General features: G+C 38.7%; 1 protein-coding gene across 3 annotated transcripts in view; it reads right to left on the reverse strand.

The window, feature by feature from the left end:
* The window catches only part of CSE1L (chromosome segregation 1 like), a 47904-nt gene that overhangs the window by 13358 nt on the left and 8692 nt on the right, over positions 1-25854 (reverse strand). For 2 of the 3 annotated variants that reach the window (XM_047851269.1, XM_047851270.1), the window contains exons 2-14: positions 21373-21468; positions 16240-16382; positions 14074-14175; positions 13850-13995; positions 13218-13308; positions 10999-11106; positions 9130-9222; positions 6362-6529; positions 6106-6235; positions 3948-4013; positions 3354-3556; positions 2238-2322; positions 84-145 (exon numbers count right to left, since the gene is read on the reverse strand). In XM_047851269.1, coding sequence (XP_047707225.1) covers positions 84-145; positions 2238-2322; positions 3354-3556; positions 3948-4013; positions 6106-6235; positions 6362-6529; positions 9130-9222; positions 10999-11106; positions 13218-13308; positions 13850-13995; positions 14074-14175; positions 16240-16382; positions 21373-21463 — 1488 coding nt within the window. In that variant the 5' untranslated portion in view covers positions 21464-21468. Of the gene's footprint in view, positions 1-83; positions 146-2237; positions 2323-3353; positions 3557-3947; positions 4014-6105; positions 6236-6361; positions 6530-9129; positions 9223-10998; positions 11107-13217; positions 13309-13849; positions 13996-14073; positions 14176-16239; positions 16383-20579; positions 20708-21372; positions 21469-25854 lie in introns of those variants that run through there. The other variant, XM_047851271.1, reaches the window with a different exon arrangement.

A 25854-nucleotide genomic window follows, 5' to 3' on the forward strand; every position in this document is an offset into this window, starting at 1 on the left:
GCACAGCAGGGAGAGAAGCTGGTATACAATAAAACTCTTAAGAGATTAACTGGTATAAAACATGTAATTCAAAAGCTACTTACTTGATTCCTAAAAATCATTATGTATTTGATACCATCAGCTTTAAGGACAGGAAATTCATTCACTATTAAAAAAATAAAGCCATAGTTATTTAAGTGCTAAAGACCACTACTCCCAAATTGGTGACATTATTGGATCTTTGAAACAGTTTGGTAACCAAAATGTCAAGTAAACTGAAACTTAATTACATAAAGATCTACTATGTAGTTATTAGTAAGATTATGAGTAATTTTATTTTTTCCCCTTGTTAAGTTTCATTACAAATGAACATGTACTACTTACATAACTGAAGGACCACAAACTAATGACCATGTATCAACTTCTTCCTAGAAAGGAAGCTATTCTGAATCAAGAGTATGTGTCTCTGGATAGAATTTGCTGTATTTTTTTTTTTAATTTTTTTTTTCAACGTTTATTTATTTTTGGGACAGAGAGAGACAGAGCACGAACGGGGGAGGGGCAGAGAGAGAGGGAGACACAGAATCGGAAACAGGCTCCAGGCTCTGAGCCATCAGCCCAGAGCCCGACGCGGGGCTCGAACTCACAGACCATGAGCTCGTGACCTGGCTGAAGTCGGACGCTTAACCGACTGCACCACCCAGGCGCCCCAAGAATTTGCTTTAATATTTGTGCTACCGAAGTGAGCAATGTCTGGGATTTGCTTTAAACTACTCTAATTATGGGAAAATAAATTAGTAAAAAAGAAAGAATATTGGTCAATTATTAAAAATTCTTGAATCTATCCAGATTCAAGGTACATTAAAATATTCTCCCTTTTAGTGTATTTAAAAATCCATACAAAAGTATTTTTTTCTTTCTTTATTTTTAATATTTAAGAGAGAGAGAGAAAGAGAGAGAGAATTCCAAGGAGGCTCCATGCTGTCAACACAGAGTCCAATGCTGGCCTTGATTCCACAAGACTTGAACTGAAATCAACAGTCAGACACTTAATCAACTGAGCCACCCAGGTACCCCCCAAAGTTTTTTAAAAAGGGATTAAAAAAAGGGGGGGGAATACATAAGGTATCTTAATCAACCTACTTTCATAAACATAGAAAATTACCCTTAAGACTTACTCAGTTTCAAGTACTTTAAATTTGCTTCAATTTTTAAGATTTCAGTTTTTATTTTTTTCTGCCATTAAATATAAAAATATTTTTAAAAATTTTTAAATTCATTGTCAATTGGCTAACATACAGTGTAAAGTGTGTTCTTGGTTTTTGAAGTAGATTCCCATGCTTCATCACTTACACACAACACCCAGTGCTCATCCCAACAAGTGCCCTCCTCAATGCTCATCACCCATTTTCCCCTCTCCTGCCCGCCCTCCCCTCCCCCATCCACCCTCAGTTTGTTCTCTGTATTTAAGAGTCTCTTCTGGTTTGCCTCCCTCCCTCTCTGTAACTATTTTTTTTTTCCCCTTCCCTTGGGGAAGACGATGGGGGCATGGTCTTCTATTAAGTTTCTCAAGGTCAACGTATGAGTAGGATTTCGGTTTTTAAATAAGAAGGAAAAGAAAACTAAAGTATAATTCCTATAGGAATTTGTAGCTGAGCTACAAATTTAGTTTTAGTTGTTCCCATTTTCCTTCTACACAAGCAACATCTTCTTTAGACTGTTCATTTCAACTGGGCAAGATCTGGGGAAACCATGTGAGACTTTATTCAGTAAAAGAAGTAACTGCAACAAGGATAGGAGCCATTTTTTTGAGTGTCATGGTGATGCAGAACTCGTTATGACTTTTGCCATAACGTTAGTTATTTTGCAGTATAAAATAAGAAGCAGGGGTGCCTGGCCTGGCCCAGTTGGTAAGAGAATGTGAATCTTGATCTCAGGGGATCATGAGTTCAACTCCCACATTGGGTGTAGAGATTACTTTACATACATACATACATACATACATACATACATACCATTGCAAGTAAAAAATGTTGTAAGCTGTATAAAAAAACATTTTTAACAGGGGAGCCTAGGTGGCTCAGTCAGTTAAGGGTCCCAAATCTTGATTTCAGCTCTGGTCTGGACTCCATGGGGTTCATGGGATTGAGTCCTACACTGGGCTCTGCACTAATAGCGTGGAGCCTGCTTGGGATTCTCTCTCTCCCTCTCTCTCTCAAAATATATTAAAAAAAAAAATCATCCCCCCCCCAACTCACCGTTAGCTGATTTTAAATCGGGGAGAATGTGATTCACAAAGAACTCAGTCAGGTTTACAAGTTCATTCGCTTGTGTAATTCCATGCTGAAAAACAAATTTTTAATATGATAAAATAAAATGAAATACTTCTATCTATCTAACACATAAGAAATTAAGGCAACTTTTAAAAAACAGGTTAAAAATGGAGATGAACACTTCAAATCACAACTGCTTAAATATATTAAAAAAAAAACAAGACTTTTTTTTTTTTTTAAAGGCAAGTATTTTTTTTTTTAATTTTTTTTTAACATTTTATTTATTTTTGAGACAGGGAGAGACAGAGCATGAACAGGGGAGGTCAGAGAGAGGGAGACACAGAATCTGAAACAGGCTCCAGGCTCTGAGCTGTCAGCACAGAGCCCGACGCGGGGCTCAAACTCACGGACTGTGAGATCATGACCTGAGCCGAAGTCGGACGCTTAACCGACTGAGCCACCCAGGCGCCCCAAGACTTTTTTAATAAACAAGAAAGAAGCGTCCCTAAATTAAAGAACAGCTAAATTTAAATTTAGCACATTTTATACACCAAGTCTCAGTGAAGGGAATCCATCAGTTTTTTGTCCAGGAGAAAATGAAGTGCTTCATACATCAATGTCAACTCATCTTTGGAGACTATATGATTCTCATCAGAACAAACAGGTTACCTAGCAGAGTAGGCTGCATCATTAGAAATCTATTACTTCTTTCTGATTTCTGTGGTTACCACCAAGACTATTTAAAAAAATTTTTTAACGTTTATTCATTTTTGAGAGACAGAGTGCGAGCAGGAGAGGAGCAGAGACAAAGAAAAAGAGAGGGGGGGAGGGGGAGGGGGAGGGGGAGGGGGAGGGGGAGGGGGAGGGAGAGGGAGAGGGAGAGGGAGAGGGAGAGGGAGAGGGAGAGGGAGAGGGAGAGAGACAGAGAGAGAATCCAAAGTAGGCTCCAGGCTCAGAGCTGTCAGCACAGAGCCTGACGCGGGGCTCGAACTCACTGACCTGATCATGACCTAAGCTGAAGTCGGATGCTTAACCAACTGACCCACCCAGGTGCCCCACCAGCAAGTCTATTTTAGAAACAAAACTACATTCAAGATTCACCTTCTGTGTTTGGGCTTTTGATGCCAACGATGTTACGAGGTAAATGGCTGCATCTTTGTGTTTCCAGTTGACAGACGGATTTTTTGCATATTCCTGCAGCATGGAATTAACATAACCAGAGAAGATTCCTGTCACGGGTCCCTCAAAAAACTTGCACAATCCTCGTACTAGATCACAAGCAGCCCTGCGTCTAGTATCAATATCTATAAAATCAAAGGGAAATATATCACAGGATAAAGAAACCACCAACTGATCAAGATTATAAGGCAAAAAATTGCCATTTGATAGCTATCAACAACATAAACAATGAAAAAGACCATTATTTTATTCACAAGACACACAAGAATGGGAATGAAACTGAAAAGATTATCGTAGTAGTTACACACTAACAAGTATGTAAGAGACAGAGGACATTCAATGCTGGACACTTGGATAGAACTCAGACGAGAGCTGCTCTTAAAGGTATACAAATTAAAGGAGGAAAGGCAGTTGAGACAACACACTTACTCTGACTACTCCTCCTCCCCACAGTGACAAGAACTACTTTAAAAGTGCCTTGCTATCAGACTAACAGTTAAAAACCAAAATACATACCAGATCCTTCCAAATCTCTCCTTATGTACTCCTCAGAATTATCTTCAAAGGCTTCTTCATCGGCAGCTACAAAGAGAGATGGCATTTCAAATAACCCCTCAAAAGACATGACAAGCCACTGTACTTTCATAACTGAGTACACAGAAGAGTATGTAGATGTGCCATGTTTTATAGCAAAGTGTTCCTAACAAATGACGACTTGGTGTATTCTTTTTTAAAAAATGCTTATTCATTTTGAGAGAGTGACAGCAAGAGCAAGACAGAGCATGAGCGTGTGAGCTGGGGAGGGACAGAGAGAATCCCAAGCAGGATCCACGCTGTCAGCGCAAAGCCCAACACGGGACTTGATCTCACAACCGTGAGATCATAACCTGAACTGAAATCAAGAGCTGGAAGCTAAACTGAGCCACCCAAGCTTATATATACTTCATTTATTCTTAATCATTACTTAGAGCACAAATGCCACCCTGAGAGGGTAAGTATAGGTAATTCACACAGCTCACCTGTTCTAATGTGATAGTGTCCCCAGAATGGGACTTTAACCACCAACATCAAAAAGATGACTGCTGGAGCCCAAGCTAGGGATGCCAACTTTTTATTCTGCTAAATAAGGACATTAAAAAACCAAACAGCCTAACAAATATAACCACCATTATTTCATAAAAGTCATTTCCACACCAATAAAAGTAGGATGGACAATATCAGAATAAAGATCTGTCCTTTATAGTTTCATGAAAAAAACACAAAAGGAAATAAAGCCTTACATGATATTGTCCTTTATTCCTTTTAGTTCCTGATAATTTGAGAACCACTGATCTAATGAATACTTTAACATAAAACACAATTCCTTCCATATTTACTACCTGTCCTTCTCAGCTCTAAGGAGAGACAATTTGTACACTAATACTCTTAAGACTCTCTTAACCTTAATTACAAACTAGGTGGGCTTCAGCTCTGTATTTACAGGTTATCAATCACTTCCACTCTCAACTACACTGTTTGAAAACTGCTATCTGCCTTGGTGAAACACTAACTCAAACAACACCATCCTGGATGGTTTACTTTCTTATCCATGGAATAGGAATTTTTTTAGTCTTATTCAATATTTCTGTGAAAAACCCTCCACAGTGTAAAACAAACCTCACCACAGTGATACAAATGTCTTTTATTTTTAAAATTTATTTTTTAATGTTTTATTCATTTTTTTTGAGACACACACACACACACACACACACACACACACACACACACACACACACAGTGTGAGCGGGGGAGAGGCAGAGAGAGAGGGAGACACAGAATCTGAAGCAGCCTCTAGGCTCTGAGCTGTCAGCACGGCGCCCCACACAGGGCTCAAACCCACGAACTGTGAGATCACAACCTGAACCAAAGTCGGATACTTAACCGACTGAGCCACCCAGGCCCCCCCTCACAAATGTCTTTTAAACTACACTTTGTCTTAGTGTAGAAAATAGGCAGTAAGTGGGGGAACCCCAGTGGCTCAGTCGGTTAAGCATCTGACTCTTGGTTTCAGCTCATGTGATGATCTCACGAGATCAAAACCTGGCATCGGTCTCCTCGCTGACAGTGTGAAGCCAGCTTGGGATTCTCTCAAAATAAATAAACATTTTTTTCAGAAATAGGCAATTAAGTGACCTGCAGAAGTTTTAATTAGCAATAAGAAAAAAAATCAGACTGGCTTCCTGGGTGGCTCAGTTGATTCAGCGTCCAATTCTTGTTCAGCCCAAGATTCTCTCTCTCCTTCTCCTGCCCCTCCCCTGCTAGTGTGGCATGTGAGCTCTCTCTAAAAATAATTAAGTTAAACTTAAAAAAAACTAGGGCGCCTGAGTGGCTCAGTTGGCTAAGTGTCTGACTTTGGCTTAGGTCATAATCTTGCGGTTCATGGGTTCGAGCCCCCACATCAGGCTCTCTGGTGTCAGAGCAGAGCCAGCTTTAGATCCTTTGTCTTCCTCTACCCCTCCCCCACCTGCACGTGTGTATACTCTCACTCTCGCAAAAATAAACAGTTAAAAAAAATCAGACTCAATGTATTATATAAAAAGCAGCAGGGAACAGACTTACTAAACTTATACTAACATACTCTTTAAAAAAACAAGCTTTTAATCTTCTGAAAAGGCTTCAGACTTGCCATAATTACCTCTAAATTCCATGTTAGGCACGATAACCTTTTCACAGATACTTGTCAGCGTGTTCTGGTCCTCAAACAGATTCTTATAGTGAGGTCTCTCACAAACTGAAGCCAGAAACTGAATTGCATTACTTACTAACTGGGAAAAAACAAAAACAAAAACACAAGAACAGGCATATTTTTAAGAGCAAAACTAAGTCATTTCTTTCTTGGGGGAGGTAGGGAGGGAATGTCTTAATTATCTGTCTCTCCACCATCATCTTACCAAGTCATATTTAACCTCTTGACCTGTTGTAACCAGTAAATTCCAGATGGCTGTGACAAAGCGAGGCAGGTACCGCTGAAATTCCTCATCATACTTCTGTGCATAGAGCGCAGCATTATCACAGATCTGGGATTTTAAGAGCTCCAACAAGCCGGCTTCCTCTTCATCCTCATATAAGAGAAAACAGAAAACTCAAACATACACGTATAATGTTATCATACATAGAGAATAGCTTTAATTCCTGAAACAAACTCCTTAAAAATGTAATCCAAAGCCTAGTGTTACAAATGGCATTGATGCCACTATCAATTTATTCATTTAGTCTTTCAAATACAGAACAAATGAAATACTTCTCATTTATTAATCAGTGAGAGTAATTTCAAGTTTTCAAGTTAAAAAGACTTTTCTTGGGGCACCTGGGTGGCTCAGTCGGTTAAGCAGCCGACTTCGGCTCAGGTCACGATCTCGCGGTCCGTGAGTTCGAGCCCTGCGTTGGGCTCTGTGCTGACAGCTCAGAGCCTGGAGCCTGTTTCAGATTCTGTGTCTCCCTCTCTCTCTCTGACCCTCCCCCGTTCATGCTGTCTCTCCCTGTCTCAAAAATAAATAAACGTCAAAAAAAAATTTAAAAAAAAAAGACTTTTCTTCAGGTTGTTGAATTATAAAATATTTACATGTTAAAGTGAAAATAATGTATTCCTACAGAAATCTAAATGATAAAGGCCATATCACACTTTCCTTTGCAACATGGTCAGGTGTCTTGCTATCTCCTCCCAAAAGGCCGTCACTTCAAATATACAATGCTGTAAGATTCTCACCAACAATACTCTGGTTATAAAGTATTAAACACCAAACCAATTCAGGGGTCAAACTACGGTCTGCAGGCCTGCTGCCTATTTTTGTAAGTAAAGTTCTACTGAAATACAGCCTTGCTCATTCCTTCTTTACATTTATATAATTTATAGTATTGCCTATGGCTGCTTTCAACTCCAAATGGAGGGCTGAGTAGTTGGGACAGAGACTGTACAGCCCACAAAGCCAAAAATATTTACTACCTGAACCTTTACAGATAAAGTTTGCCAACCCCAATCTAAACCATGACAGTCATTTATATGATGCTCTCTACTGTAACAGCAATCCATAAACACCTTTTAAGCTGTACCATGTGACAAAGAATTCAAATTTAGAAGAGATAAAAAGAACTCCCTAACAGGTGGCTCCTCAAGGCATAAACATAAGGAATGTTACATATTAAGAGGACATAAGGTATAACTGGTTAAACGGGCTAAGAGCTCCCTGTAAGAATCCTAGGTGAAAATCTTCCTTTAAAGTGTGAAGACGAGCTTTGTTTTTCTGAGGGCATTGTTTTTATTTCACTGGACTGAAAGAATTATATCATAGGAACCATAGCTTTTTTTGTTGCTTTAGTCGGTAAATCTCAGAGAAAATTTGCTATACACCCACTGAAACAATTCTCTCTGCACCCCACTCCCCAAAATTGATTTGAATCACCTATTCTAATTTTATCTGAAATTGAAGCATTCTCAGTATTTTACTTTTTATGTTTTTTATTTCTTGGGAAAGAGGAAGTAGATCACGAATCTATTAATAAACAAACAAATGAGCAACACAAAGTGCGTGCCCTATGTTGGAAAGTATGCATTATTACAAACCCCAGACCAGAAACTATAACACATTACAAACCTTCATAATGTCCCCATTTTCCCATGCTGCGGATGCTTTTTAAAAAGAGGCTATTGTTGCAAAGGTTTATGTTTTCTTAGTATCTTCAGTGACGGTTTTCTATTTCATAAAATGGTCATAGTGTGAATACTCTGAGGCTTTCCTTTTATTTTATTTTATTTTATTTATTTATTTATTTTTTCAACGTTTATTTATTTTTGGGACAGAGAGAGACAGAGCATGAACGGGGGAGGGGCAGAGAGAGAGGGAGACACAGAACCGGAAACAGGCTCCAGGCTCTGAGCCGTCAGCCCAGAGCCTGACGTGGGGCTCGAACTCACGGACCGCGAGATTGTGACCTGGCTGAAGTCGGACGCTTAACCGACTGTGCCACCCAGGCGCCCCTGAGGCTTTCCTTTTAATAATGTAATGATATAGCCTTCTCTATAAATCATGGACCTACCTACACCAGGCCCACAAGAAGAGTAATTCTGTATGTTACAAATAACCAAACATAGAACATCCCACATAATTAAATATTATTTGCCTTCTTGGGTTCTACCTATCAACAGTGCAAGAGTAAAAAAAATTTTAGGATCCAGAATTTAATGTTCAGTGAAACAGGAGACTTTTGATCTCTGGGTCTTGAGTTCGAGCCCTATGTTGGGCAAAGTTTACTTGTGGGGCGCCTGGGTGGCTCAGTTGGTTAAGCAGCCGACTTCGGCTCAGGTCATGATCTCACGGTCCGTGAGTTCGAGCCCCGCGTCGGGCTCTGTGCTGACAGCTCAGAGCCTGGAGCCTATTTCAGATTCTGTGTCTACCTCTCTCTAACCCTCCCCCATTCATGCTCTGTCTCTCTCTGTCTCAAAAACAAATAAACGTTAAAAAAAATTTTAATTAAAAATAATAATAAAGTAAATGTTCTCAAATAACTATTTCATTTTTTGAAGTCTAATTATATTCCAAAGGTTTCAGAGGGCATTTTTTTTTACATATTTAAAAACTGAGATATAATCAAAATCTAATATTTCAAACAATTCTTCATTTAAAAAAAGGCTACTTGGGAAACATTTTAAAACAATACTTACATCAGTTTGTAGAAGCTTGTTATCTAATGTCAAGAGGGTATGAAAATTGTTCATCCAAGTTTCCATATTATCTTCAAAAAACTCAGGGAGATCCTAGAATAAACACTGACTTGAGACTTTTGATTAAAATAAATGTTATTTTAGTAAGTTTTGCCCCATGCCAAACATTTCCCACATACCTACTGCCTCAAGTCCACACTTTTCAGCCTGAGCCAACCATTAACTATTTAGACAAGCCTTCTCTATTCCAGCTGGGTCTGGCAGCTGAATAAACCATTGTGTCTTATGTTTATACACTTTCAACCACAAAATGAGGCCACCTCTATTTCCTGTCCCAATCTAAATTTACTTTCTCTCGGAAGGTCTAAGACTGTATGAAACCTTTCCTTACAAAAACTCAGTGCTTACCAGTATCTTCCTTTTCCTTTCTGAACTATCGCATTTATTGTAAGATGACCACCCATTCAAACTCATCATCTTACAGTTACTGATTTCCTGTGCCATAGTACTGCCTTTTTAATGAGGGATAAGCCCCCCAAGGTAAAGATTATATTTCCTCTTTTGGTTTCCTTAACTATGCCTAACAAGTTATTAAGAGCCTCAATTCTACCTGATTTCTAAAAATATTCAAAAGAAGGTATAAGCAAAAACAGTGATATCCTTTAAGTAAAAATTTCTCAAACTGGTGTCCAGCAGAACACAGATGCGGATATGCCATTTTGGGATGTTCATCTCCTATTCCACCCATTCCTTTTAGAGAATGCTTTTCCTACCACTGTGAGTGTAGTCATGTTATGAGGATGACGTTCAGGTACTTGGCCCTGGCTCTGAGCAATGAAAAAGCCAAATACCTTCCTCCTGTCTATTTGACATCAAAGAATCAAAAGCAAGAAATACAACAAAACTGGGGCACCTGGGTGGCTCAGTCGGTTGAGCAACCAACTCTTGGTTTCGGCTCAGGTCATCATAGTTCGAGGGATGGAGCCCCCCATTAGGCTCTGTGTTAAGACCCTTCTTCTCATTCTTGGAGCCCTGAATCTTAAAGTAACATTTCAAGAAAAAGAGTGGAGGCCACTATCTCAGTAGCAAGAGGGGGACCAGACATTTTCTACTAGAAGTCCATGGCTGTGTTTCCTCTGAAATGCCACAAATTCTTACACCTTTCAACACCTGGCTCTTCAGCCTTCTGTCTCCTATGCTTCCAATAAAAGCCTTTTTGTATAAGCTATCCAGAGACCTGTAACCAAACCATGGTTCCCCCAGTGTTAATATCCACTTAAATGAACAAAAGAGAAAGGCCTGAAAATGTGATCTCTCAGTGTCTTCAATACTGTATACAGGGTGACTCTCCAAAGCAGTGATTTAGGAAATGGGGTTTCTCTAAGTTATTGGACTACAAGAGAACACTACCTTTCCCCACAAAATACCCACTAGAAATACCCTAATAAATAATTTAAAAAAAAATATCTCCAGAACAACTATAAAGTAGAACACTATTTGCAGACAAAAAATGGAGGAAGTCAGAGAAATACGAATTACTTTCTTTGCAGAAAAATCAAGGCTGGCCAAGAAGTCTTTATCAATTCAGAACCTATATATTTGACATCAAAGAATCAAAAGCAAGAAACACAACAAAACGGGGGCGCCTGGGTGGCTCAATCGGTTGAGCATCGAACTCTTGGTTTCGGCTCAGGTCATCATAGCTCGTGGGATGGAGCTAACAGCTATATGTGCTATTATATGTGCTATATATTAGCTATCTGTGATAACAGCATGGAGTCTGCTTGGGATTCATTCTCTCTCTCTCTCAAAATAAGTAAATAAACTTAAAAAATTAAAAAAAAAAAAAAGAAATGTAACAAAACTCACCTGAAAGTTTAAACTGTAGAACAATTTTGAGATAAGGATCAGGGAAGAAAAAAGGATCCTTAGGGCAGAAGCATCATTTGCATGGGTACTGCAGAGTTCAATAGTGGCCTTGGAAAGGAAATTAGGAGCACAGTTTTAATGTTATATAAACTTTAGTCAAATAAGGTGAGACTACTTATATCTTCTCCAAAATTTACCTTTTAAATAGTATACGGTCATATAAGAGATTCTGAAAAAATATATTACAACAGTATTTATTTTCACGTTGTCCATAATAGCACTACTAAAAAGTCCAATGTTAATATTTCAACTAGATCCTTCTACTCTCCTTTGTGCATATAAATATATTACAAAATTGTCTTTATCTGCTCTCATTAAATAATTCCCCTGCCACCTGGCATTTAATTTGTTTCCAATTATTTATTATTCTAACTATAATAAACAGGCTTATCTAAAACTATGCATACCTTTAATTTTTGCAGTATGAAATTCTAGAAGTGTATTACCAAAGCAGAGCACTATGCTATGAGCACAGGTTTTGCAAGCCAGATAAAACTAGATATAATCCAGACTCTTGTTCATCATGAGCATTACTTTGAGCAATTATTGTACTGAGCCCCAATCTCCTCATCTGTAATCTGAAAATAATGCCTACCTCAGAGAATGAGAATGAAGAAGTACACATAAAATATCCTAGTACTTCGTGGAATATGTAAAAGACACTCAACAAATCTTACTTCCTATATCCTGGAGTTAAGAAATATGAATATAAAGGTTTTCTTAATGAAATGTCAAACTCCAGACACTACCATTTATAATCCAATGGACAGGACATCAGACTTCATTTCACTGCACTCTAACACTTTTAACATTAGTAAAACGAAACAAAAATCTGTGCCAACCCAATAGGTGGAAAATCTTGATTACATTTTATCCAATTTTATTTTCTTAGATAAAAATGTACAGTCAGCAGGGAGCCTGGTGGCTCAGTCGGTTGAGTGTCTGACTTTGGCTCAGGTCACGATCTCACAGTTCTGGGGTTGGAGCCCCTTGCTCTTGCTGTCAGCACACAGTTCACTTCAGATCCCCTCCCCACCCCACTCTCTCAAAAATAAATAAACATTAAGAAAAAATGTACAATCAGTAAGACATCCTAACCATGAAAAATTTCTGTGCACACTTTACATCTTAGAAGTTGTATCATACAACTTTCCTTTTTTGAAAATAGGAAAGGAGTAGCTTTTCCAGAGTTATTAGCAAAACTAGGTTAAGGCTTGGCTCCCTTTTTTATTAGCTGGGGGATACTGAATCCTCTCTCCTTATCTGAAAAAAGGTTAAAAATATATCTCTTTCGGGGTGCCTGGCTAGCTCGGTCAGAAGAGCATGTGACTCTTAATCTTGGCATCTTGAGTCCAAGCCCCTTGTTGGGTGTAGGGATTACTTAAAAAAACTTAAGAGGGAAAAAAAAAACGGGGGCACCTGGATGGCTGTTGGTGGAGCACGTGACTCTTGATCCCATTGGGGTTTTAAGTTCAATCCCCACATTGCACGTGGATATTGCTTAAAAATAATTAAAAAAAAATTTTTTTTTTAATCTTTCAATCTTATAGGATTCTCAGAGATAAAGAACATGTTTAGGAAAGCAGCCTGTGCACCATAAGATGTACAAATATATAAATTAATTAGTTGAACTATATGTAAAGTCAAATCAAAATGGGGAGCGATTCCTTTAGAAACACACATTCAGGCAAACCGTAAGAGACTCTTAAGGACTGAAAACAAACTGAGGGTTGATGGGGGGTGGGGGAGAGGGGAAAGTGGGTGATGGGCATGAAGGAGGGCACCTGTTGGGATGAGCACTGGGTGTTGTATGGAAGCCAATTTGACAATAAATTATATTTTAAAAAATAACAAACATTCAAATACTTGAGTGAAATATGATGTCTGGGATTTGCTTTTAAGTATTCCTACAAAGGAGAGGAAGGGAGGGGGAAAAAGTAATACTGTTAACCTTGTGTAACAGTAACAGATACATGGGAGTTAATGAGATCATCTTCTCTATTTCTGTACAGGTTTGGAATTTTTCAAAAGAAATGCTGCTCTAAGTGTTACCTATCAAATATACTTAAAGCATTCTCTTAAATAAAATCCACACAAATAATTAAGCAGTTTAAAATATTAAGTAATTTTACAGTACCACAAAGAGAGTATTCCATTACCTTAAATAGATTAGTCAAAGGTAAAGCAAAGGCATCCAGAACAAGTTTAATTTCAGTCCATAACTCATTAGACTTAAATTCATGGCGATATCTAAAAAATTAAGGTAAAGTAGGTAAATTTACAAGCTTTATGTTTATTGACTTTAGGCCTTCAAGGATAGATTAGACTACTTAAGAAACAAACATAATAATGAACTGAGAAGCTTATCTCTGATTCTAAGATTACCAAGTTCAAAGGAATGACAGCAGTCACAAAAATACAACTATTTACACAAACAAAAGCATTTGAAAAAAAGTATTTTAAAAATATGAATTGGGCCTCCTGGGTGACTCAGTTTAGCTTCCAACTCCTGATCGCAGCTCAGGTCATGATCTCACAGTTGGTGAGTTTGAGCCCTCTGTGTTGACAGCAGGAAGCCTGCTTGGGATTCTGTGTCTCTTCCCTCTGCCCCTCTCTCTCTTAATAAATAAAATTAATATTTTATAAATATATGAATTTATCGGGGCACCTAGCTGGCTCAGTTGGAAGAGCATGAGACTCTTGATCTGGGGATTGTGAGTTTGAGCCCCAAGTTGGGGGTACAGATTACTTACAAATCTTAAAAAAAAAAAAAAAAAGAATTTATCAATACCTTTTAAATAAAGAATGTGCTGTACGAAGGACTCCATTAATAACATGGAAATCTCCACTCTGAAAACGATTCACCATTTCTGTCAACAAGTCAGGCCATTTCTGAGGGAAATCTTCTCTGCCAATAATGCTAATAGCATCACTTAACTGGAGCGGGAAGGGAAAAGATTAATTAGATCAAAGCTCTGCAAACAAGCCTCCTTAAATAGTAGGGCCTTACATTACCTGCTTCTGAATTTGCTCTGGGCTGCTAAGCATCAAGTGCACTATGTTGGCTTTAATAGCTACACGGTCAGCTTCGCAAATTTTGTTCGGTTCATCTTCAACCTTAAAAGCAAAACATCAATACCAAGTAACATGAAGTCCATATCCATGACCATATGGGTTTATAGATAAAAATGTATATTCTATCCCAAATGCAAATATTTTACATACAAATCAATGAGCTTCACTGGCTCCCTGATGCCAATGAAAAATCTGAGTTCTATATGTCACCATTCTCAGAACACATGGTTAAAGTCTTTATGGACATGCACGGCACAGGCCACATCCATCTCCAGAACCTTCAACCTGACCCTTGCCTTAAGTCAGAGGTCTTTCCAATGAAAACTTCTTGATCATTACCAGTTGGAAAACATCCAGGACTACATCACTCAAAGAGGTTCTGGAAGTCTCACCACTTTTACAAATCAAGACAGAAGAAGAGGGCTAGCGTGTCTGCAGAGGGATGGATTTTTAAACATCCTATGTTTCACTAGTTGTTTCTTCACTATGTGTGGTAACACCTAACTGCACAAGCTTAAAAAAACTATTTACTACATTTACTACCTCATAAACTCTTTCACGAAATGAAGACAAAAGAAGAATTCTAAATAAATATTTAGGCATATTTATAGTTGACTTTTTAGAAAAACTGACCATTTTTGTCAACCTTAATACTTTCTAAATATCATCATTGCTATCACTTCAAAACAATTCTTTTTTTTTTTTCTTTACCCTAAGTCAGGGTTTCCTCAATCGCAACATTACTGGCATTCTGAGTCAGATAAATCTTTGGTATGGGAATCTTTTTTGTACGCTGTAGGGCAGTTACCAGCATCCCTGGTTTCTACCCACTAGACCGTAGTAACACCCTGGGCCCCCAGCTATGACAACCAAAATGTCTCCAAAGATATTTGCAGGCAAAATTATCCCCCATTGAGAACCACTGTCATAAGGTAGGGAAAATACTTAATTTCTAATTTTGCAATTAAACTTGCAATATAATAGGATTCACCTTAAAATTAGAATCTATTTCCACATACCCCTTATCAAAAACTCCAAATCTAAATTATTTCACATTCTACAAATTTTTAATATATGTAACATGGTTTTACAACTGTGTTTAATTTTTTCCAGTCCATAAGAGACACTGCTTCAATTATTCAGTAAGATCTGTGTCTTCCCACAGAATCTCTCTTCAGTTGACAATGAGCTGATGTTCAAATTCAACCATAATGGATGGGCGCCTGGGTGGCTCAGTCAATTCCTGATCTTGGCACAGGTCATGATCTCGCAGTCTGTGGGATGGAGGCCCATACCAGGCCCTGTACTGGCGGCATGGAGGCTGCTTGGGATTCTCTCTCTCCTCTCTCACCCCCGTCCATGTCTCCCCCCCACCAAATAAATAAGCTTAAAAAAAATTTTTTTTTCAACCATAATGGAGGCAAAAACCAAGTCTCACACTCTACCAACCTGGGTTAGCAAGTTCAAGTTATCTATATGAACTCAAATGAAACAACAGGAACTTTGGAGAAGCATCCTGTCTAGCTTTTGTTAAGTCTTTCAGAATTTCTATACAGACAAATCATGTCATCTGTGAACAAAGTTTTATGTTTTCCTTCCCTATCACTATACCTTTTCCTTCCTCTTATTCCATTAGCAACGACTTCCAATACAATGTTGAAAAGGAGTGATGAGAGGGGACATCCTTGCTTTGTATCTCATCTTAGTGAAAAAGTTTCAAGTTTCTCACCATTAAGTAGGATATTAGCTCTAGGCTTTTTGTAGTTAGTCTTTATAAAGTCAAGAAAGTTCTCTTCCATTCCTAGTTTACTGACAGTTTTACCATGGATGGGGGTAGGATCTTGTTAAATGCTTTTTATTCATCTACTGATACGATGCATTAACTGATTTTTCAGTGTTGAACCAGCCTTGCATACCTAGGATAAATCCCACTTGGTCATAGTTTGTAATTCTTTTTACACCTTTTTGGATTTGATCTGCTAATATTTTGTTGAAGAGGGTTCTATTTAATTTTATCTTTGATCTGTGTCTGAATCTTTCAGGAGCACTGCATATATAAATCTTAAACATACAGGTTATGAGACTGTGTGTTCACAAAATACTTACAATTCTCCAATTTCTTTTAATATAGTTCTTGAATGTTACTGAGGCACACACTTTGATAACATTATCCTGGGACTTTTCCAGCAAAGTTAAAAGCAACAGTGGATAATTCTGATTTCCTTCTACAGATTCAAGAAACTTCTCAGCTGTAAAAGAATTTTCATGTTAGAAGATTTGTTACTTTAACCAAATCTTTCCATTTTATATACAGGTGAGCTATGTAGATCTAATTAAAAGCATCAAAAAATTAGGGGCACCTGGGTGGCTAAGTTGGTTAAGTGTCCAACTCTTGATTTCAGCTCAGGTCATGATCCCAGGGTTGTGGGACTGAGCCCGCATCAGATTCCACACTGAGTGTGGAGCCTGCTCAGGATTTTTTCCCTCTCTCCTCTCTCTCTGCCCCTTCCCTTCTTGCACTGTCTCCCTCTCTCTAAATAAACAGTTTCAAATCACTTTACCATCCATTAAAACTCACTTGAGGGCACCTGGGTGGCTCAGTCAGTTAAGTGTCAGACTCAGGCTCAGGTCATGATCTCAAGGTTTGTAAATTTGAGTCCCATGTTGGGCCCTGTGCTGAAAGTTCAGAGCCTGGAGCAGGCTTCAGATTCTGTGCCTCCCACTCTCTCTGCCCCTCCCCTGCTTGTGCTCTCTCTCTCTCAAAAATAAATAAACATTAAAAAAAATTTTTTTTTTTTAGTTAAAAAAAACACAAAAAAACACCTCACTTGATTCTGGCAAACCTGTAACATGGCCTGACTGACTGATCACCCCTGCAGAAGGAAAATCTGCTTCTCAGATTAAGTGACTCTCTGGCAAATTCATGAGACCTTCTTCAACTTAGGATGGAACTATGTCCCGATAAAAGCATGCTAAGTTCAAAATGTCAGAAGTCAAAACTGCATTCATTATACCTAATGTACTCATTAGCCCAGCCTACTTGAAAGTGCTCAGAACACTTAGATTAGCCTACAGTTGGGCAAAACCATCTATTGCAAAGCCTATTTTATAACAAAGTGTTTCTATCTCATGTAATTTGCTGAGTACTATACTGAGAGTGAAATCAGAAAAGTTATATGGGTACAGAATGGTTGTCAGTGTGCTGGTTGTTTACCTTTGTGACAACATGACTGAATGGGATCGTGGCTTGCTGTCACTGCCCAGCACCGTGAAACAGTATTGTACTGCCGCCTATCACTGGCCCAGGGAGTTCAAAATTCACAATCTGAAGTATGGTTTCTACTAAACATGTGTTGCTTTTGCACCAACCTATCATCAAAAATTCACTGAGGGATGGATGGGGCACCTGGGTGGCTCAGTCAGTTGAGCGTCCAGCTTCAGAGCAGGTCATGATCTCACGGTTTATGGGTTTGAGCCCCGCGTCCGGATCTGTGCTGGCAGCTCAGAACCTGGACCCTGCGGATTCTGTGTCTCCCTCTCTCTCTGCCCCTACCCCACTCACGCTCTGTCTCTGTCTCTCAAAAATGGATAAATGTAAAAAAAAATTATAAAGAATTACAGTAAAAAAAAAAAAAAAATCACCAAGGGGCACCTGGGTGGTTCAGTCAGTTGAGCGTCCAACTTCAGCTCAAGTCATGATCTCACGGTTTGTGGCTTCGAGACCCACACTGGGCTCTCAGCTGTCAGTGTAGAGCCTGCTTCAGATCCTGTCTCCCTCTCTCTCTGTCCCTCCCCTACTCATTCTCTCTCTTTCAAAAATAAATAAAAACACTAAAAAATTTTCACTGAGTGGAACCATCAAGTTGAAGACTGTTCTGGTTTATTCCAGAAGGATTATTATTAGTACTATTAGTAATGGCAGTAAAAAAAAATTTATACTACTGTGATGAAAATCAAATGAATTAATGCATGCTAAATGTATATTTTTATTAATCATATGGGTCTGGTGCTTTACTCACATCTCGCATCTATTATTTCCTTAATTGTCACTACTACCCATAGGTATATTATCCTTATTTTAAAAACAAGACCCCTGAAAATAAATAAATAAATAAATAAATAAATAAATAAATAATAAAAACAAGACCCCTGGAGTTAGGTAGTCTTAAGATCACACAGCTAGATTTCATCACTGATAAAGTTTTAGTGCAGTCTTTATTCTATCATACTGGTCCTCAATGTTCTTCTCAAACTAAACATTGTTAATACCAGCAAAAAATATTCAAAGATTTTACCCACATATTTTCAACTCCTACACTTAAGGGATAATCAGTCTTCTGAGTTTACTGATCACAGTGAGGGTTTATAACATTTCTTCTTTACAAGCTTCATAAGGCAACACCTACCCTAAGGTCCCAATATGTATTGAGAAGGTCTCCTTTTAGCATCTATTAGTTTCTACAATTTAGTATTTTCTACAATCTACACCTCTCTTCTTTCTGAACTGGGTCCCAAGAGTTTGGCGTCCATCCTCAAATCTTCCCTACTTTGTGCTCATGTCTTTTTTAAAAGATGAGGAATATGGGGCACCTGGGTGGCTCAGTCAGTTAAGCATCCAACTTCAGCTCAGGTCATGATCTTATGGTTCATGGGTTTGAGCCCCACATCGGGCTCTGTGCTGACAGCTCAGAGCCTGGAGCCTGCTTCAGATTGTTTCTCCCTCTCTCTCTGCCCCTCCCCTGCTCACATTCTGTCTCTCAAAACTGAATAAAACCGTTAAAAACATTTTTTTTTTTTTTAAATAAAAAATAAAAGATGAGGAATGCTAGGGGGCGCCTGGGTGGCTCAGTAAGCTGAGAGTCAACTCAGGTCATGATCTCACAGTCAGTGGTAAGACTGAACACTGCATCAGGCTCAGCACTGGACATAGAGCCTGCTTAAGATTCTCTCTCCTCTTCTACCCCGCTCCTACTCACACGTGCACGCTCTCTCTTCTCTCTCATTCCCTCTCTCTCAAAAAAAAAAAAAAAAAAAAAAAAAAAAAGATGAGGAATGGTAAACTGGAAAATGTTGGGGCACCTGGGTGACTCAGTCAGTTAAATGTCCGACTTTGGCTCAGGTCATGGCCTCACAGTTCGTGAGTTTGAGCCCCATGTTGGGTTCTGTGCTGACAGCTCATAGCCTGGAGCCTGCTTTGGATTCTGTGTCTCCCTCTCTTTGCCCCTCCCAAGCTCACACTCTCTCTCTCTCTCAAAAATAAAAACATTAATAAATAAAATGAACTGGAAAATGATTTTCAAGAGGGACACACTATGGTTTTGTAGGAGTCTGGAAGGCTTTGGCTGTTTCCTCTCGTGGTTAGCACTGCCCACAGGGCAACACACTGTATCCATGCTCTGGGGAAAGCCCATATAAATTGCCAGATCTCTTTCTTAAATTGAAATCAATACCCTGAAAGAAATCTCATGAGTTTAAGTCAAATTATTTCTGTGCTCATTTCCTTCAACTTGCTCACAAAATATTTATAACGACATGTTTCTACACACTCAAAGAGCCTCAAACTGTCTTCCAGTTCATCCATACCAGTCTCATCTCAAGAACCAAAGGAGCACAGTGCTATCTATAAGCTGAGATCCGCTACACATTTCAACCTCCAGATCATTTTCTAAAGATGTTGAGTTGGTCTAGTACAACCTGAGAAATGCTATGTTCATAACTCTTTTCCAGAAAACATCAATTTATTCCTACACTCTGTCCCTGGAATCGTAAAACAGTAACCACCTCACCTTACAAACACACAATTATTAAAAATCATTTTCAACAGACAGGGTTTGCAGAGGCTTTCTGGGAAAGTCTAAGAAGATTACAGCCATTAATTTTCCTTCCTCCAAGAACACATTACTTCTTTAAGCACTAATGGGGAAAACCACAATTTTCCCTCTCAGAAATCACAAGGCTATCCTAGAAGAGAATGGATGTATTAACATGTTTACAATTCTACTTATTTTACAGAACATAAATCTTCAACACACACACATACACACATGCACTCACTCACTCATTTCTTTGTGAGGCCATGCTAAAAGCCTCTTTCTGAGCATGCACATTAGTATGTTCTGCAGAAGTGGGATGAGCATACCTGGTTTTAATAAGGCTTACTTTGAGAACCATCAACTTACTACCCCTCCCACAAGAGACATCTGGCTCTCAGAAGTAGTTTGCTTTTTCTGCACAGTATTTCAATTTTTTGAACTCAGATGTTATCATTTAAAAATGAGGACATTGCACACCTCACAGAAACGTCTTTTATTTTTGAAGCAAAGCTGGAAATCTGATCCAGCAAAACTGGTTTGAATCCCCCAAAGTTAGCTCATCCCAAAAGCCCTTAACCAAGGTATGTAAGTCACATATTACCAGTCCCCACTTGGCCTGCCTCCATCATTTACCTTCACATCTGACTCCTGTGGGCATCTGAGTTTACAATTCCAAGCTTAGGGGCACTTGGGTGGCTTACAGGGTTAAGCATCCAACTCTTGATCTCTCTTGTCTGACTTTGGGTCAGGTCATGATCTCCGGCGGTTCAGGAGTTCAAGCCCCGCATTGGTCCAGCACTCCGTGCAGAGCCTGCTTGGGATTCTCTCTCTCCCTCTCTCTCTCTGCCTCCCCTGCACTTGACAGGCACTCACTCTCTCTCTTTCTCTCTCTCAAAATAAATAAACTTAAAAGAAAATCTAAGCTTATACTAAATTTCTAACAGAAACTGGTCAAATTCAGAAGAGAGGAACCTTGGTCTTAAAATGTATTAATTAAATCAAACTCAACATGGGGATTATGAGACTGTCTCATTACCTGATTTAATTAATCACTTTTTAGGCAATTAACTTTCATCTCTGTGCCCTAATTATTATCTCTCTAAAACTGGCAAATGTGGGGATTTTCAGAAAGGTGAAGGGACAAGGTATTCTAGACACAGTGCTTTTTAATCCAAGACACCAAATAAAAGAGATTTTACTCAAAAAACAAAACCAAACCAAAAACACCCATCACCATACATTACAGCAGCTATAAGCAGCCAACCATCTACTTTATAGCTGGAGAATGAAAAAGAAACTATGCCTGAAAATCAAAGTGTAAATCTTTTTTTTTTTTTTAACTTACAAATACAGGTAGATTATGCAAAGGTTTTCCTCACCTGTTCTTAAAGAATAGATCAAACCACAAAACATCTATTCTTTTTACCTGGACGTCTGATGGCAGGATCCGGATCAAGAGTTTTCTTTAAATATTCTGTTAGCGTTTGCAAATTTGCATCGCTGAGCTCCATTGCCATAGAACCTAAAACAAAAAATGAGGTTTGGTAAATTGGTCATTGGGACATAGTGATTTACATAAAAGAGTACTTTTGTACTATGGGTCTTCCCCTCTCTGAAGGTCATCCATTTGTTACATTTTAAGGTATGGGCTATATAAGCCTGACTCAGCTCAGACAAGGTTCCAGAAGATAATGGGCTTTTTTGAAAATGGTTAGCTAATTTTGAGATGAAGAATATACATACCACAAAGTAAAAAAAGAAGGTGCAGAAAAACAAAGCTGAATAATTGATCAAAGTCACATAACATTTATTAGATTTAATGCTACAAAAAAAGGCAGACAAGAGTTTAAAAAAAGACTCAGCAGGAACTTTTTTTTAAAAAGGCCCACCATGGGGCGCCTGGGTGGCTCAGTCGGTTGAGCGTCCGACTTCAGCTCGGGTCATGATCTCGCGGTCTATGAGTTCGAGCCCCGTGTTGGGCTCTGTGCTGACAGCTCAGAGCCTGGAGCCTGCTTCCGATTCTGTGTCTCCCTCTCTCTCTGACCCACCCCTGTTCATGCTCTCTCTCTGTTTCAAAAACAAATAAACTTAAAATGAATGAATGAATGAATAAATAAATAAATAAATAAATAAATAAAATAAAAATAAATAAAAATAAAAATAAAAATAAAAAGGCCCACCATAGGGGTGCCTGGGTGGCTCAGTCGGTTAAGTGTCCGACTTTGGCTCAGGTCATGATCTCACAGTTCGTGGGATGGAGACCCATGTCAGGCTCTGTGCTTTCAACTGGAGCCTGGAGCCTGCTTCAGATTCTGTGTCTCCCTCTCTCTCTGCCCCTCCCCTGCTAGCACCTGTCTCACTCTCTCTCAAAAATAAACATTAAAAAAAATAAATAAAAGGGGCCACCATAAGAAATTACAATTTTAAGAAGTAAGGATCCCATAAAGAGTTCTGAGATTAAAGAAACTAGAATAAATTTCTTTGTGCACAACATGCAATCACAAGCACTGACAACAAACCAGATGCTAAGAATCTGTACCTGGGGAGAGAATGCTGGGGTTCAGAGGATGACAGCTATTATTATGATTAAAAAGGAACCTTCTACACTAAAAGCAAAGATAAGCAAGTGGGACTACATCAAACTAAAAAGCTTCTGCACAGCAAAGGAAACCATCAAAATAGAAAAGGCAGCCTACCAAATGGGAGCAATTATTTGCAAATCATATATCTGATAAGAGGTTAATATCCAAAATATATTTTTAAAAACCCACACAACTCAGGGTGCCTGGGTGGCTCAGTTGGTTAAGCCGTCGATTTCGGTTCAGGTCGTGATCTCGCAGTCTGTGAGTTCGAGCCCCCTATCAGGCTCTGTGCTGGCAGCTCAGAGCCTGGAGCCTGCTTCTGATTCTGTGTCTCCCTGTCTCTCTGCCCCTCCCCTGCTTGCTGTCTCTGTCTCTGTCTCTCTCTCAAAAATAATAAACATTAAAAAAAATTAAAAAAAAAAACCCCACACAACTCAAAAGAAAAAAAAAAAGAAAAAAAAATCTGAGTAAAAAATGGGCGGAAAATCTGAACAGACATTTTTCCAAGGCACAGAGATGGCCAACGGTTACATGAAAAGGTTCTCAACTTCACTAATCATCAGTAAAATGCAAATCAAAACCACAATGAGACATTACCTCACACCTGTTAGAATAGCAATCATCAAAAAGACAAGAGATAACAAGTGTTGATGAGGATGTGGAGAAAAGGGAAGCTTTGTGCACGGCTGGTGGGAATGTAAACTGGTGCAACCACTATGGAAAATAGTATGGAGATTCCTCAAAAAATTAAAAAAAGAACTATCACAGATCACGTGATCCAGAAATTCCACTTCTGGGTATTTCTCAAAGGAAGTGAAAACATTAATTCAAGGGGCACCTGGGTGGCTCAGTCGGTTGAGCGTCCGACTTCGGCTCAGGTCACGATCTCACAGTTCGTGAGTTCAAGCCCCGCGTCAGGCTCTGGGCTGATGGCTCGGAGCTTGGAGCCTGCTTCCGATTCTGTGTCTCCCTCTCTCTCTGCCCCTCCCCCATTCATGCTCTGTCTCTCTCTGTCTCAAAAATAAATAAACATTAAAAAAAATTTTTTTTTAATTAAAAAAAAAAAAAACATTAATTCAAAAAGATATCTGCACCTCTATGTTCACAGCAGCATTTTTTTTTTTTTATAGCAGCCAAGACAGGGAAATAACCTAAGTGTTCATCACTGGATAAATGGATACAGAAAATGTGATAATGTGTATACAATGGAATATTATTCAGCCATAAAAAGGGTAACCCTGCCACTTGTGACAAAACGGATGGATTTTTTTTTAAATTAGGCTCCATGCCCAACGTAGAGGTTGAACTCATGACCCCAAGATCAAGAGTTGCATGCCCTGAGCCAGCCATGTGCGCCCTGGACGGACCTTGAGGGCATTATGCTAAGTGAAGTAAGTCAGAGAAAGATAAATTTATGATTTATCTTTAATGATTACTTTAATGATTACTTTAATGTGGAATTTAAAATTTAAACAAACAAAACACACCAGAGCTCATACATATAGAGAACCAAATGGTGGTTACCAGAGGTGGGGCTTAGGGGTGTATGAAATGGGTGAAGAGGGTCAAAATGTACAAAATTCTAGTTATAAGTAAGTCATGAGGATATAATGTATAGCATGGTGACCATAATTAATAATATAGGGGGCACCTGACCAGCTCAGTTGCAGGAACATGGAACTCTTGATCTTGGGCTTGTGTGTTCAAGCACCACATTGGGTGCAGAAATTACTAAAATTGATAAACAAACAAACAATACTGTATTATGGGGCAGCTGGCTGGCTCAGTTGGTAGAGCATGGGACTCTTTATCTTGGGGTCATAAGTTCCAAGCCCCATGTTGGGCACAGAGCCTATGTAAGAAAAACAAAGTTCTAATGACAAAAAAAAAAAAAATCTGTAAGGGCACCTGAGTGGCTCAGTTAAGCATCTGACTTCAGCTCAGATCATGATCTCACAGCTCGTGAGTTCAAGCCCCACATCCAGCTCTGTGCTGACAGCTCAGAGTCTGGAGCCTGCTTCAGATTCTGTGTCTCCCTCTCTCTCTGCCCCTCCCCTGCTCTTGCTCTCTCTCTCTCTGCTTCAAAAATAAACATTAAAAAAAACTTTTTTTTTTTTTAATCTGTAATTATGTTTAGTTATGGATGTTAACTAGATGTGCTGTGGTCATTTCACAATATATACATATATTACTCATTGTATTATACACCCGAACCTAATGGTAATGTCAAATACAGCTCAATAAAAAAAGATAACAATTAACTTAAAAAGGGGGGGAGGATGGAAGGTCTCCATGGCTCAACTGGTTAAGGTTAAACGTCTGACTCTTGATTTCAGCTCAGGTCATGATCTCATGGATCGTGAGTTCAAGAAGCCCTCTATCAGACTCCTCACTGACAGTGCAGAGCCTGCTTGGGATTCTCTCTCCCTCTCTCTCAAAATAAGTAAACTTAAAAAAGTAACAATTTTATTAAGTAAATATTCAAATCTTAAACAACACCAAATATAAATCACAGAATACACTGCCACTGACCAAAAAAAATTCACATCTAATACATTACAAATTCTAAACTAAATCTATGGCTTATACCCACATGACTGATGACATAAAGAAATACAGACAGAAAAAACAGCACATATATACAGATTATAAGAGTGAGTGCGTGCACACATCATTCTCCATAAACAAAAAGCTTGAGAATGCTATAAAAGAGGACTCTGTGGTCTCCGGGTTGTTGCTGAGTAGGTAAAATTAAGTGCAAACTGACAGAACTTTCTGGGGCGATAAAAAATGTTCTAAAACCGTGCTGATTGAGATGGTGGTGACAGATGCACAACTGTATACAATTATTAATGACACTCACCAAAAAGTACACTTCACATGAACTCACAGTAAGTTATACTTCAATAGTTATTTTTTAAAACTGCACTTCTGCTTAGATCCCAGGACCCAGCTTTAGGTAAAAAGTCATACTAGCTCCCAGGAACTTAGGAAATGTCGCCTTTTCAAGGCAACCATGCACCCAACTAAATTTGGAGCTTCTAGAACAAAGAAGAAAAAAATTAAGTATGTAATAATTTTTGTAAAATGTAATTAAGCTAAGTGGAAAAAAAGTCAAATATGTAAAATTCAAACTATGTAAATTCAAACTATGTAAAAAAAACTACAATTCAAACTATGTAAAAAAAAAAATTAGGGGTGGCTGGCTGGCTCAGTTGATAGAGTGTGCAACTTTTGATCTCAGGGTGCAGGGTTTTAAGTTCGAGCCTCACACTGGGTACAGAGATTACTTAAAATCTTTAAAAAATGTACACATACCCCCATCT

This window comes from Prionailurus viverrinus, chromosome A3 (assembly GCF_022837055.1).
Source record: "Prionailurus viverrinus isolate Anna chromosome A3, UM_Priviv_1.0, whole genome shotgun sequence".
Classification (NCBI taxonomy): Eukaryota; Metazoa; Chordata; class Mammalia; order Carnivora; family Felidae; genus Prionailurus; species Prionailurus viverrinus.